The following is a 13014-nucleotide window of genomic DNA, read 5'->3' as shown; positions in this document are numbered from 1 at the left end:
TTTGTCTTCCTTAGGAACATCATGAGTAACAAAGTTTTCTATCAGCACCCCAACTTGATGCGAGCTCTGGGGATGCATGAAACTGTCATGGAGGTCATGGTTAATGTACTTGGCGGTGGGGACTCAAAGGTATGTTTTTTATTCCACTCAACTGCATTCTAATTTTGCTTAATACAGTATAAAAATCGACCTTGCTTTATATTACCACCAAGTAATAGACAGAAATAGACAATAAGATCCAGGTAATGCTACTTAACTTTACATTTGTAACATGCTCCCTTCCAATAGGAGATCCGATTCCCTCGAGTGGTAACAAACTGCTGCCGTTTTCTCTGCTATTTTTGTCGCATCAGTCGTCAAAATCAGCGATCTATGTTTGACCACCTCAGCTACCTTCTCCAAAACAGTGGCATCGGTCTTGGTGATTTACTTTGTTGAGTTCCAGCATTATTCTTAATGATTTATTGTGGATTTGTGAACTGTGATTAAGCTGGGCATTATGTGCTGTTCTTTAGGAATGCGGGGCTCCACCCCCTTGGACGTAGCTGCAGCCTCTTGTATTGACAACAATGAGCTGGCATTGGCTCTCCAAGAGCAGGACCTCGAAATGGTAAAATACAATCGATACGTACAAAACAAGCATTGTGCAAAATTATTTATCATGGAAATACACTTATCTTTCCAGGTGGTGAAATATTTAGCTGGATGTGGACTTCAGAGCTGTCCAATGCTACTGTCTAAAGGCTACCCAGACATTGGCTGGAATCCTTGTGGCGGAGAGAAATACCTTGACTTTCTTCGTTTTGCTGTATTTGTCAATGGTCAGATTTTTTATTTGCTACACAATGCAATATTTAATTCTAATGCCCATAATCTGTTTTCTCCCTTATAATCAGATAATGCTTTGTTTTTTCCCCTTCTGTAGGAGAGAGCGTAGAAGAGAATGCCAATGTGGTGGTACGTCTCCTCATTCGCAGGCCTGAGTGCTTTGGTCCAGCCCTTAGAGGTGAGGGGGGTAATGGTCTGCTGGCTGCAATCGAGGAGGCCATCAAAATATCAGAGGACCCTGCAAGGGATGGCCCTAGTGTTAAGAAAGACAGACGCTTTCCCATGTAAGAGCTCTTAGCTTTGGTTTGAAGGCCTTCTTATGGTATTTAATGAGTTGCCACAGTGTGTGTTATCTCCTCTGTGTTGCTGTAGCAGAAAGATATAGAGCCACTTTATTTTTTTTGGTAGGTTTGGTGGAGAGGAGCAGCACGAGGAGAACAGGGTGCACCTGGGAAATGCCATTATGTCCTTCTACTCTGCCCTTATTGACTTGCTTGGACGCTGTGCTCCAGAGATGCATGTAAGCTGTTTAGTAGCTACCATACCAGACTTATCAAACAGCTTGAGAAAAAAGAAAGATACAGATGTAAGACATCTATTTGAAAATGTCCTTATTGAAAAACCATGCTTTTGTCTCTACAGTTGATCCAGGCCGGTAAGGGTGAGGCTTTGAGAATCAGGGCCATCCTGAGGTCTCTGGTCCCTATTGAAGATTTGGTGGGAGTCATCAGCCTTTCTGTTCAGATTCCTTCATTTGGAAAAGGTAAACACTTGGGAAAACATATAGAATTAATGAAGTTAGGTGCCTTTAATTAGTGTTGAAAGTGTCCACTGCCATCAGTTCACTTCTGTCCAACTTGAATATTGTTAATGATTTTTCCAAAATGTTTTCTTTATGTCGTTGCTTAGACAACAGCATTATAGAACCAAAGATGTCAGCTAGTTTTGTGCCAGATCACAAGGCTCCCATGGTTCTGTTTCTGGATAGAGTGTATGGTATTGACAACCAGGATTTCCTGCTCCATGTGCTGGAGGTGGGCTTTCTGCCTGACATGAGGGCTGCTGCCTCTCTGGACACGGTAAGCCTCAAACAATTTACAAACATACAGTTGTATATGGTCCTTGGGGAGGAGTGCAGATCAGGATTAAAAACATACTGTTGGACTTAATTCACTGCTAGAATTTCTGTTCAACAGGTTGCTTTCAGCACCACAGAGATGGCCCTCGCTTTGAACCGCTACCTGTGTTCTGCTGTGTTACCACTAATCACCAAGTGTGCCCCGCTCTTTGCTGGCAGTGACCACCGAGCCATAATGATTGACTCAATGTTGCACACAATCTACCGGCTGTCTCGTGGACGAGCCTTCACAAAGGCCCAAAGAGACATCATTGAAGAGTGCCTCATGGCTTTGTGCAAGTGAGTTTAACCTCATGGCAAACATGTTTTTTCTAATGTAATTTAATATAGCCAGGTTTATAGTTGAACTTATCTTTGTTCATCTTTCTTTCAGACATCTACGCCCATCCATGCTTCAGCACCTGCTAAGACGGCTGGTGTTTGATGTGCCCATTCTCAATGAGTATGCCAAAATGCCACTGAAGGTATGAGGACCTTTTTAAACATTTTAAAATTATTAAAACACATGCTCTTCTAGTATTTATTTTTCACTTTTATTTTATTTGCATCATGCAGCTTTTGACCAATCACTATGAGCGTTGTTGGAAATATTATTGCCTCCCTAATGGTTGGGCCAACTTTGGAGTCGCATCAGAAGAGGAGCTGCATCTGACCCGCAAACTGTTTTGGGGGATCTTTGAATCGTTAGCACACAAGGTGGAGCTCCTGCAATATTATAATTATTAATATATTGGATGGTGTATGGGCATATTGTAATACATTGTTATTGTAATTTCAGAAATTTGATGCTGAGATTTTCAAAATTGCAATGCCATGCATCTGCGCCATTGCTGGAGCCATTCCTCCCGACTATGTAGATGCCAGCTACTCCTCCAAAACAGAGAAAAAAGCATCAGTAGATGCAGAGGGAAACTTTGATCCTAAACCAGTAGAGACCACAAAGTAAGATGAGTTTTGTCATTATGCCTTCCAATGCATAATGTAGCTCTCTGTAAAATAATTAAAGCTAAATGCACTGATTATTTCTCCAACCACAGCACTATTATCCCTGAGCGACTGGATCCCCTCATCAACAAATATGCTGAATATACACATGATAGATGGGCCTTTGAAAAGGTAGAACTTGTTTTCACTCACTATGATTATACACAATAATCTAATACTATTACTCAGCTAATTCAGGAGCAACATGTTGGGTTAGTTTAATTAGAACAGCTATACATTATGTGCTTAACTTAAAGTGCTCATTTTATGATTTTTGGCTTTTTCCCTTTCCTTTATTACGTTATATATCTTTTTTTGTGCACATTATAGGTTTACAAAGTGAAAAAGTCCAAAGTCCACCCAAAAGGGACTTACCATCTTCCAGAGAAAACACTGTTCACAAACTGCTCCAAACAGCTCTTTTGTAGTCCAGCCTTTACTTCCATAACACACGTTATAATGCTTGCCTAGCTGCTAGCATGCCTAGCATGGCACGCCCTCATACTCTGCAACTGACAAGCTAGCAGTACTTACTGTGCATGTGCGACTCCCAAGAAAGATGGTACAGAAGTGGAATGCCTCACCCTGTAGCTAAAACAGAGAGCTCAACACACAGGGTGAAAAGAGGAGCTGCAGCAATGGGCAGTACAACAAATATATGATGTTTTCTGAAAATTAAACCACATAAACCTATTCTGGTACAACCTCTAAATACAATTATGAACCTGAAAATGAGCATAATATGAGCACTTTAAGAAGAAAGCCATTATATTTCTAAGCATAAATGACAGCAGTAACACATATTGTTTATGTATTTATGTTTCAGATCCAGAATAACTGGTCATATGGCGAGGTGCTGGATGAAAATGCAAAAACTCATCCCATGCTCAGACCATACAAAACCTTCTCAGAGAAGGTAGGTTCACGGTTCGCTGTGCATTAAATCTTCCTGTACTTTTACTTCATCTGTCCCTGCTTTTGATCACACAGACATTTGTTTTTCTGGTAGGACAAAGAGATCTATCGTTGGCCAATCAAAGAGTCAGTCAAAGCCATGCTTGCATGGGAATGGAACCTAGATAAAGCTAGAGAGGATGAAGAGTCAGAGAAGAAGAAGGCAGTATCACGAAAAATCTCACAGACTGCTCAGGTATAATGCAGTTCTATGAATGTACTAATACTTAATAATGTTGTCACGGCAGTGTTATTTTTTTGTACAGTATATAATGATAACTCTTTCTGTTCTAGGCAACCTATGACCCAAGCCATGGCTACAGTCCGCAGCCCATTGATATCACACACATGGCTCTTTCAAGAGACCTGCAGGTACATGTTTGAACCTTCTGTGCTATAATCATATAGCATAGCATTTGATCAGTATTCATAGTTTATATCTGTTCACAGTCTATGGCAGAGCAACTGGCAGAAAATTACCATAACACCTGGGGACGGAAGAAAAAGTTGGAGCTGCAGGGCAAAGGTTAGATATCTTTTTTTGGAGGAGGGAACCTAGACATATGGAAAATGAAAGATTTGGCTCATGTCCAATTTCTTCAGAAGTTTTGATTGTGCCCCCATTTGTGTAGGAGGTGGAACACATCCTCTGCTGGTGCCTTATGATACTTTGACAGCAAAAGAAAAAGCACGGGATAGAGAGAAGGCTTATGAGCTGCTCAAGTTCCTGCAGCTCAATGGATATGCTGTCACAAGGTAATAATGCAGAAGAGCAATTTATACAGTTAGCAGGGGATTCTGTTTGTTTCATACTATTTAAATCAATTTTCATTTAATCTGCTAAAATGTAATAGAAGTGCTTTAAAAATGCAAAAATGTTTTATTTATAAAGTACTTTATGTACTATATTTCAAAATACTCACAGAACACAAAAAAAACAGAAACAGCAAGAAAAGTATTTTTAGTTTTAGGTAATACTTTATGTTTTTGTTTATGATCATATATTATGATAATTTAACTATAAGGGAACCAGTATTGAAGTTGGGAAATATTTCATTAAATTCAAGTACAAAGTACAAAGCTTTAAACTCTGTTTCACTTTAGGGGCCTGAAAGATATGGAGTCTGACATCTCATCCATCGAGAAGAGATTTGCTTATGGTTTCCTGCAAAAGCTGTTGAAATGGATGGAAATTGCCCAGGAGTTCATCGCTCATCTTGGTACTGTGGGGCAAGAATGAAGGACATATATTATAACATCTGATAGAATTAATAACACATTTCTCTGTCACTCAACATAGTTGTTTGTTTCCAATGTTATTGTGATACTATCATATTTTGCAATGTGTTTCACAGAGGCTGTGGTAAGCAGTGGACGAGTGGAAAAGTCTCCTCATGAACAGGAAATCAAATTCTTTGCCAAGGTGAGACTATTGTGTGAAATAAGAGTGATCACAGTTTTGAAGACCCAAATTGTCCTTATCTCTGGACTAAGTGTGAAAACCCTCTTTGAAAACTCTCTCTCTCAGATTTTGATGCCTCTAATCAACCAATATTTCAAAAACCACTGCCTCTACTTCTTGTCGACACCTGCAAAAGTTCTGGGTAGTGGTGGGCATTCTTCCAATAAGGAGAAGGAGATGATTGCAAGGTGATCTTTCTTTTATATAAATATGTATAACCCACATATTTTCAAATATTACTTTCCCCCTTTTATCAGTGTCTCTTTTCTTGCTTTTTCCTTTCTTTCTCTGTCCTTTTCTTCTCATCATAGTATCTTCTGTAAAATGTCTGCTCTGGTGAGGCACAGAGTTTCTCTCTTTGGTAAGATGCCACTTTCTCAACATCAATCTTTCTGAATCTTTTCACTCTTTTCTGTGTTTCTCATATGTAACTGTAATGTATTTTTCCATTTCCCAGGTAAGGGCGAGTGCAGATTCTCTTGTTTTATACAGTATGTGTACACAGTGATCTGAATTCTATGAAAGACCTCATATCAGCAGAACTGTATTTGTATGTGCAGGAACGGACGCTTCAGCAATTGTAAACTGTCTTCACATTCTGGCACGGTCATTGGATGCAAGGTTTATTATTTTTGAAATTTCTCACAAGGTGCATAATGCCATTGAGATTAATACTTGCTATAAATATTTTTGTTTTTCATTATAATCTTTTTTATTTGCTTGATTAGGACAGTAATGAAGTCGGGGCCTGAGATTGTGAAAGCAGGGCTGCGGTCATTCTTTGAGAGTGCTGCTGATGATATAGAGAAGATGGTAGAGAACCTCAAACTGGGCAAAGTATCCAAGGGTAATCAGGTAATAGAAGTACATTATATCTGAAATGGTCTTGAACATATTAATCCCTGACTGTTGCAAATTATCTGTTAAACATAGGCCCTTAAATATCCTGAGTCCATGATCATGTGCTGCTTCTCTCCTTTAAAGCAAGTAAAAGGTGTGTCCCAGAACATTAACTACACAACCATTGCCCTGCTCCCAGTGCTGACCTCCCTGTTTGATCACATTGCTCAGCATCAGTTTGGAGATGATGTCATGTGTGAGTGCTTTCACGTTAGTACTATTTCTGATTTTACATTATAAATAGTTTATTTATTAATGTATCCTGAAACTGCTGTACCTGTCTCTGTTGCTTGCATAAAGTGGATGATCTACAGATGTCATGCTATCGCATCATGTGTAGCATCTACTCCCTTGGTACTGTCAAGAATCCACATGTTGAGAGGTAACTCCATATCTGCATGCATTAAAATCTATATTTATAAGTAGTACTTGGGAGCATCTTTTTGCACTCTCCTTTACATTTACAGGCAAAGGCCAGCTCTTGGAGAGTGTTTGGCTCACCTTGCAGCAGCTATGCCAGTGGCCTACTTAGAGCCCCATCTAAATGAATTCAACGCTTTCTCTGTCTACACCACAAAGACACCCAGGGAGAGGGCCAGTGAGTGCAGTATATTACATTTCCTCAGATTTGTTTTCTGTCTGACAAAGTCTTGTTTCTGAATGAAATTTTTTTCACTATCTTTCTTGTGAAGTCTTGGGCCTTCCCAATGAGGTCCAGGAATTATGTCCAGACATTCCAGAGCTAGATGCTCTGCTAAAGGAGATTGGGGACTTGGCAGAGTCAGGGGCTCGTTATACTGAGATGCCTCATGTGATTGAAATCACCCTGCCCATGCTGTGTAACTATCTGCCTCGCTGGTGGGAGAGAGGAACTGAGAACTTCCCTGAGATGGAGGGCCAGATCTGCACTGATGTCACATCAGAACACCTTAATCAGCTGCTGGGCAGCATCATGAAAATTGTTGTCAACAACTTGGGTATCGATGAGGCCTCTTGGATGAAGAGGTTGGCTGGTAAGCACCTTTTTTAACTCTTTTAATTCTTAAGTCTTCACTATGAATGAGTCACAGTCTACACCTGAGTGAGGTGAAGTGTGATGACACAATTTGTTTTCTCTTTTAGTGTTTTCACAGCCAATTGTCAGCAGGGCAAAGCCAGAAATGCTCAAGTCCCACTTCATCCCAACAATGGAGAAGTTGAAGAAACGCACTTCAAAGGTGGTAGCTGAAGAGGATCATTTGCGGATGGAGGGAAAATCAGAGGGGGATGAGGAAGATGGCACTATACGTGATGAGTTTGCTGTCCTCTGCAGAGACTTGTATGCCCTTTATCCTCTACTTATTCGCTACGTGGACAACAACAGGTACAATGCAATTACTAACACCAACATATTATAAGTTTTGAACTGTTAATCTGGCCTGTTACTGACAGAATTTGCATACTGCACTCGTCTTTTCATTTATTGTTCATTAGCCAAGCTTGTTATGACTTTTGGGAGCTTTAAAGTAATGTGTTCTGCTTCAGGGCAAGATGGCTGACATGCCCAGACCCAGATGCAGAAGAGCTCTTCCGAATGGTTGGAGAGGTCTTTATTTTCTGGTCCAAATCTCATGTGAGTATTTTAATTTGGCCTTTGAATGCAGCCATTTGTTGCAGCCCACATTCTTTACTGTATGTTTGCCTACTGTATGTATGTTTCTCTCTCTATTGTAGAACTTCAAACGAGAGGAACAGAACTTTGTGGTGATGAATGAGATCAATAACATGTCATTCCTCACCGCTGACAGCAAGAGCAAAATGAGCAAGGTAAGTTAATGGAACGAGTGCTGCAGTGAGGCCGGTATCGTGTCAAATCTCAATTCAGGCGATTGTGTAACAACGTTATGTGTTTCTTTTTCTGTGCCCTCGCTGTTTTTTATTTTTATTTCAAGATTTTGTTAATTTACCAAGCATTTTCAACCAGGTATAAATGGTAATTTATTAAACTATTACCCGTAGTATAGCTGTAGGAAATTCAAAATATTGTATTACAGTCTATAATCCAACGAATCAATCGAAATCAGAAAGGCACTTAAACAACATTACGCATAGCATAGCCTTCTATACATTTTGGAGGTTTGATTTTAATTCGCTATTTTAGAACGATAGCAGTTGTGTTAACAATATTCTCTCTTTGGCTGTCCCTTGTCCTCTTCTTTTGGGTTGCGGCTGGGTTTCCAGGGCGGGGACTCAGAGGTTAGACTTTGTTCCTGCACGACCGCTGTGCTGACCGCATGGCACCTCACTTTCGGGGAGCTTTTCATCAACCTCTCCAGCACACTGGCACAACTGATCCACATACACTCTAACACATCCACCAACACACAAGTGCACTTATTCACTCGTGCGCAAAGACACTCTCAAAGACGTGCACATTCTCATTCAGAGAGACATGACCTGAGACAACTAATTCAGTGCCAGTGACTTTTCTGTACATGCATGTACAGCACATGTATCTGATTAGTTATACATACTTTGCAGTCTTGTAAGAGTGGAACAAAACTCATTTGAGAATTTGTCATTGCTATAAATATATAGTTACATATATTAATAGAATATGAAACTCCTAGCCAGAAGTCTCTTCTAAGTAGCGACAGATGGAGTTCGGATCCACTTACACTAACATTAGTATTGCTATACCCCAGTGTACAAGCCTCCGCACTTATGTACTGACACAGAGTCTTAGATTAGATCACTCCATGTCTTACACAAAACTACTGATATATGTCTACTTAGACTTTAACTAGTGCAAAAGTATATATAAGGAAAACTGTAATGAATATGCACTAGGAAAAAACACACATTCTCATAAAGGATCACTGGACAAAAGGGCAGGCCCCTTCTGCGGGCCATCCCCAGTCCTGCCAGTGTGTGAGGGGGGGAGTCTGGAGGCGCTTGATGAAAGTACTCAGCAGTAGAGTTGGGCTCATGACACTGGGCTTTACACCAAGCCCAATGTGGCAGTGAGAGCGCAGTGCCATCATCCTGTCACTGAGTTTGCTCTTTTCTGATCATAGTTGAGTTGGAGTCTTCTAGTATGTCTTTTGTTTCTTTTCGTTGAAGGATGGTTGACCTGTAGCTTTTGTAATGCAGCTTTCTGCCACTAGGGGATGATGCTAGTCTTCTCTGTGCTCTTTCTTCTCTCCTCCCTGGAAATGCCATGGCACATCATGGTTTAGTTTCCTTTACACTCCCTAGTATCCACACTAACACATGACTCGATGCTTAACGTCACTGAAGCAGATTTCTTGAAATATTTGTTGGGTTCCCTTAAAAATGTGCTCAAAATGACCATAAACCTAAGCAATACATTAATTCAGACTTATTATCTATATTATTATCCAAAATGCTTTGCACCCTGTTTCCTCTAAACTAGTTCTTTATAACACACTTGCGTCTGGCACTTAATTGAAGCCGTGGCTAGTTAGTACAACTGGCACAGATAGTGTTTGTTATTAAACTTGGATAGGAGGGTGTAGGGCCTCTGGGAATGACTTAATTGTACATGTCTGACAATGACACCCCAACAAACACCTACAATGAAAAGATTGCTGAGAGAAAGCCTGTAACCGGCCTCTTCTGTTCGCTTTTCCATTGTTTAATAAATTAACAGACCTACCTGTAATATCTAGCCATTTTACAAGGCTGTTAACAACACCATTATAACCGACTTTGGATTTTGTTAGATTTACCTATTTGACTCTCAAAAATTGTCCAGAATATTTGCACTCTACGCTTTTCTGTGAGGTGGCTGTTACTGTGTGATCCTGTTATCTACTTCTATGGCTCAAATAGAAATACCCTGTGACCTATTCATAGAGCATGCATTTAATAGACTAAACATTCATATTACAAAATGCATTCATATATTTTATGCTCTTATATACATTTGCACATCTTAGAGGACTCCAGAAAGAGCAGATAACAGAAGGACTGAACTCTCACAGTAACAGAGCAGGAGTTAAGGAGCACAGGGACATATACCATAGACAGTTTGTTTTACAGTAGGTGTGTGATTTTAACAGCCTGCTACTAATAGGTCTAACTCTAATTTCAAGAGTTTTGTTCTGTAACTTCATCTAATATTTTAATATTTCACCAAGGGCTGCTGTTGCTGTTGTTGCAAAATTTAATTCACAATTAGAGAAAAACAGGAGTTTGTTTTAGCTATTTATCCTATTCATGGAATGCTGAATGGGTTGTCACTTGAATGAAATCTGTTTTCTGTTGCATGTTTTGTAAATGCAATTTCACTGATTTACTTTTTTGTAAGACCCATTCCTTTCAGCTTCCCTTTCCCGTGACATCTATATCCCCACTTTGGCCACACATTTTCACTATACCCTCTACTTACCAGTCTGAGCTCAGAGAAACAATACAAACATTTTATATTTGGGGAATAACAGAAAATAGACATTCAAATGTCGGCACTTACTTTTTCTTTACACATTGTTGACAGTAACATGTTTAATAAGAATCCCCAGCTGGGTATTTCTACATGGAGAGACCTACTGTTTGCATACTCGCATAATGAGCAGCTTGCAGTACTGTATAGTGCTTAGTCATTACTAAAAGGTAGGATGATGTTCAATAGTTTGTAATCAATTTAAATTTTATATTTACTTTGTATGATGTACAGTAGCATATGCATAGAATAAGTTGCATTTTTGCTCTTGTGGTGTTGCAGTCATTCCTATCAGTATAGGGAAAACATATTAATTACTAAGGGCTTATATCCACGAAAGTGACTGCGTGGCATTGAATCAAGGCTGTAAATGTGTTCGATACAAAGCAGTGGTAACTGTCTTGTCATACCTCTGGCATTTTATGAGATACTGTGAATGTTTTTTTGGTTATTGTCCCTTTTCTCAGGGTGGAGGCTCAGATACCGAACGTACCAAGAAGAAAAAACGTGGAGATCGTTACTCTGTGCAGACTTCACTTATAGTGGCTGCCTTGAAAAAGATGCTCCCCATAGGCCTCAACATGTGTTCTCCTGCTGATCAGGAGCTTATCAACTTGGCCAAGATCCGATACTCTTTGGTAGTTTTTTCTGACTTTGAATGAACTTGATTCTGGTAAAGATCTGTTGTCTGATTTGTATCATGTTAAATACTGTAGTATAGTAACCATTCCATAACAGTTTTACCTCCCAAACCCTTCTTAGGGGGACAATGGTTGATACAACTGTTTACTTTATAGAGAGACACTGATGAAGAAGTAAGAGAGTTCCTGCAGAACAACCTTCATCTTCAGGGCAAGGTATAATTCCTGGACTGTTAGTCTAATTGTGTTGTATTTACTTTCAAGGAATCAGATTTGTGATAATAAATAATCAGTCACAAATACATATCAGAAAGCTCTGTTCTATCCCTGTTTTTTGAAAAGGTGGACAACCCATCGATGCGCTGGCAGATGGCCCTGTATAAGGAGATGGCAGGGAAAGCGGAAGATGCTGACGCTCCATTGAAAGTTGTCAAGAGAGTGCAGGAGGTTTCTGCTGTCCTCTATCACCTTGAAGTGGTGAGTTGCCATTCTCAACCATACCAGTACCAACTGTAGGAGACGCATACTGTCGCTCCAGCACATATGAGTATGATAAAGGATCTCTGACAGAGATGGAAGTAGCTTTGTAAAAATAAGGTTGTACTTTACTAGTTGCGTACATATTATTTGAATTAGATACAGACATTCTACTATTATGTGTATGTGAAAATGATAAACAAATTGCTCAATATTTTGGAGTTTGGTACAAGCACAATATGCAGCTATGATGTTAAAAAAAAATGTTGCTGCTTTACAAGCACATTAACAATACAGAAAAAAACTAATACTTTGTTTAGAAATCTCAGTAATTCATGCGATAATAACCAATCCACTTTTTTCCAAAAGAACAAATCAGAGGAAAACATCAGCAACGCTTAACCTTAAGCTTTACTTAACTACAGGTTTCAAAAATATGGTTAGGACCCCTGTGCTTAAAATATTAGACTAATGTGGTGCATATGTTGGAGGGAAAACAGTCAAAAAAAATTAACAACTCTGACCTGCTGGACATAAAAAAGTTACCATAGATAGATACCATTATTTTGGCCACACTGCCAATGTCTTCCTTCTCTGGTACAGACGGAGCATCCATTTAAATCCAAGAAGATGGTGTGGCACAAACTGTTGTCCAAGCAGAGACGCAGGGCTGTGGTCGCTTGCTTTAGGATGACACCACTATACAACATTCCGAGGTGAGGTAGCTACATCAAGGTCAGAACTGACATGTACAGTATGGGGTGTTCACAAAATAACTACAGCGGATGTATGAAAGTTTTGTTGTTTTGATTTACTTGCTTTGATTTTTTTGCATTGCAGGCACAGAGCTTCAAACATGTTCCTTGAGGGATACAAACGCAATTGGCTTCACTCTGAGGGCTACTCATTTGAAGACAGGATGATAGATGACTTATCTGTGAGTGTCATCTCACATCTGTTTCATCTTGAAAGGGTTTTTCTGGGCCATTACTTACCCTTCCTCTCCTTGTGCATCCCAGAAAGCAATGGAGCAAGAGGAAGGAGATGAAGAGGAGGAAAGAGAATCAAAGCCAGACCCCCTCCACCAGCTTATTCTGCATTTCAGTCGTACCGCTCTGACAGAAAAGAGGTTAGATAGGTCCTAGCTGCTACAACACTGAAAATGCAGGAATGTGATATCAACACA

At 39.8% G+C, this 13014-nt stretch overlaps 1 protein-coding gene across 1 annotated transcript in view; it reads left to right on the top strand.

The window, feature by feature from the left end:
- Positions 1 to 13014, top strand: part of LOC114566648 (ryanodine receptor 1) — a 53361-nt gene that overhangs the window by 20725 nt on the left and 19622 nt on the right. Inside the window, exons 43-80 of the mRNA XM_028595284.1 lie at positions 15 to 129; positions 289 to 421; positions 516 to 610; positions 686 to 821; positions 926 to 1112; positions 1237 to 1348; positions 1471 to 1591; positions 1738 to 1907; positions 2025 to 2245; positions 2340 to 2430; positions 2522 to 2662; positions 2745 to 2908; positions 3004 to 3082; positions 3777 to 3866; positions 3960 to 4100; positions 4199 to 4276; positions 4355 to 4430; positions 4537 to 4660; positions 5009 to 5124; positions 5260 to 5327; positions 5433 to 5554; positions 5678 to 5727; positions 5927 to 5987; positions 6095 to 6221; positions 6351 to 6462; positions 6567 to 6648; positions 6734 to 6864; positions 6959 to 7279; positions 7389 to 7629; positions 7791 to 7878; positions 7980 to 8072; positions 8487 to 8501; positions 11178 to 11348; positions 11508 to 11567; positions 11694 to 11828; positions 12432 to 12544; positions 12669 to 12765; positions 12848 to 12957. Of these exons, the coding sequence (XP_028451085.1) occupies positions 15 to 129; positions 289 to 421; positions 516 to 610; positions 686 to 821; positions 926 to 1112; positions 1237 to 1348; positions 1471 to 1591; positions 1738 to 1907; positions 2025 to 2245; positions 2340 to 2430; positions 2522 to 2662; positions 2745 to 2908; positions 3004 to 3082; positions 3777 to 3866; positions 3960 to 4100; positions 4199 to 4276; positions 4355 to 4430; positions 4537 to 4660; positions 5009 to 5124; positions 5260 to 5327; positions 5433 to 5554; positions 5678 to 5727; positions 5927 to 5987; positions 6095 to 6221; positions 6351 to 6462; positions 6567 to 6648; positions 6734 to 6864; positions 6959 to 7279; positions 7389 to 7629; positions 7791 to 7878; positions 7980 to 8072; positions 8487 to 8501; positions 11178 to 11348; positions 11508 to 11567; positions 11694 to 11828; positions 12432 to 12544; positions 12669 to 12765; positions 12848 to 12957 (4587 nt within the window). The remainder of the gene's footprint in view (positions 1 to 14; positions 130 to 288; positions 422 to 515; positions 611 to 685; positions 822 to 925; positions 1113 to 1236; positions 1349 to 1470; positions 1592 to 1737; positions 1908 to 2024; positions 2246 to 2339; positions 2431 to 2521; positions 2663 to 2744; positions 2909 to 3003; positions 3083 to 3776; positions 3867 to 3959; positions 4101 to 4198; positions 4277 to 4354; positions 4431 to 4536; positions 4661 to 5008; positions 5125 to 5259; positions 5328 to 5432; positions 5555 to 5677; positions 5728 to 5926; positions 5988 to 6094; positions 6222 to 6350; positions 6463 to 6566; positions 6649 to 6733; positions 6865 to 6958; positions 7280 to 7388; positions 7630 to 7790; positions 7879 to 7979; positions 8073 to 8486; positions 8502 to 11177; positions 11349 to 11507; positions 11568 to 11693; positions 11829 to 12431; positions 12545 to 12668; positions 12766 to 12847; positions 12958 to 13014) is intronic.

The sequence above is a fragment of the Perca flavescens genome, chromosome 13, assembly GCF_004354835.1.
Source record: "Perca flavescens isolate YP-PL-M2 chromosome 13, PFLA_1.0, whole genome shotgun sequence".
NCBI classification, from domain to species: Eukaryota; Metazoa; Chordata; class Actinopteri; order Perciformes; family Percidae; genus Perca; species Perca flavescens.
The sequence above is the reverse complement of the archived record's forward strand: the minus strand, read 5'-3'. Positions and strand labels throughout refer to the sequence as shown.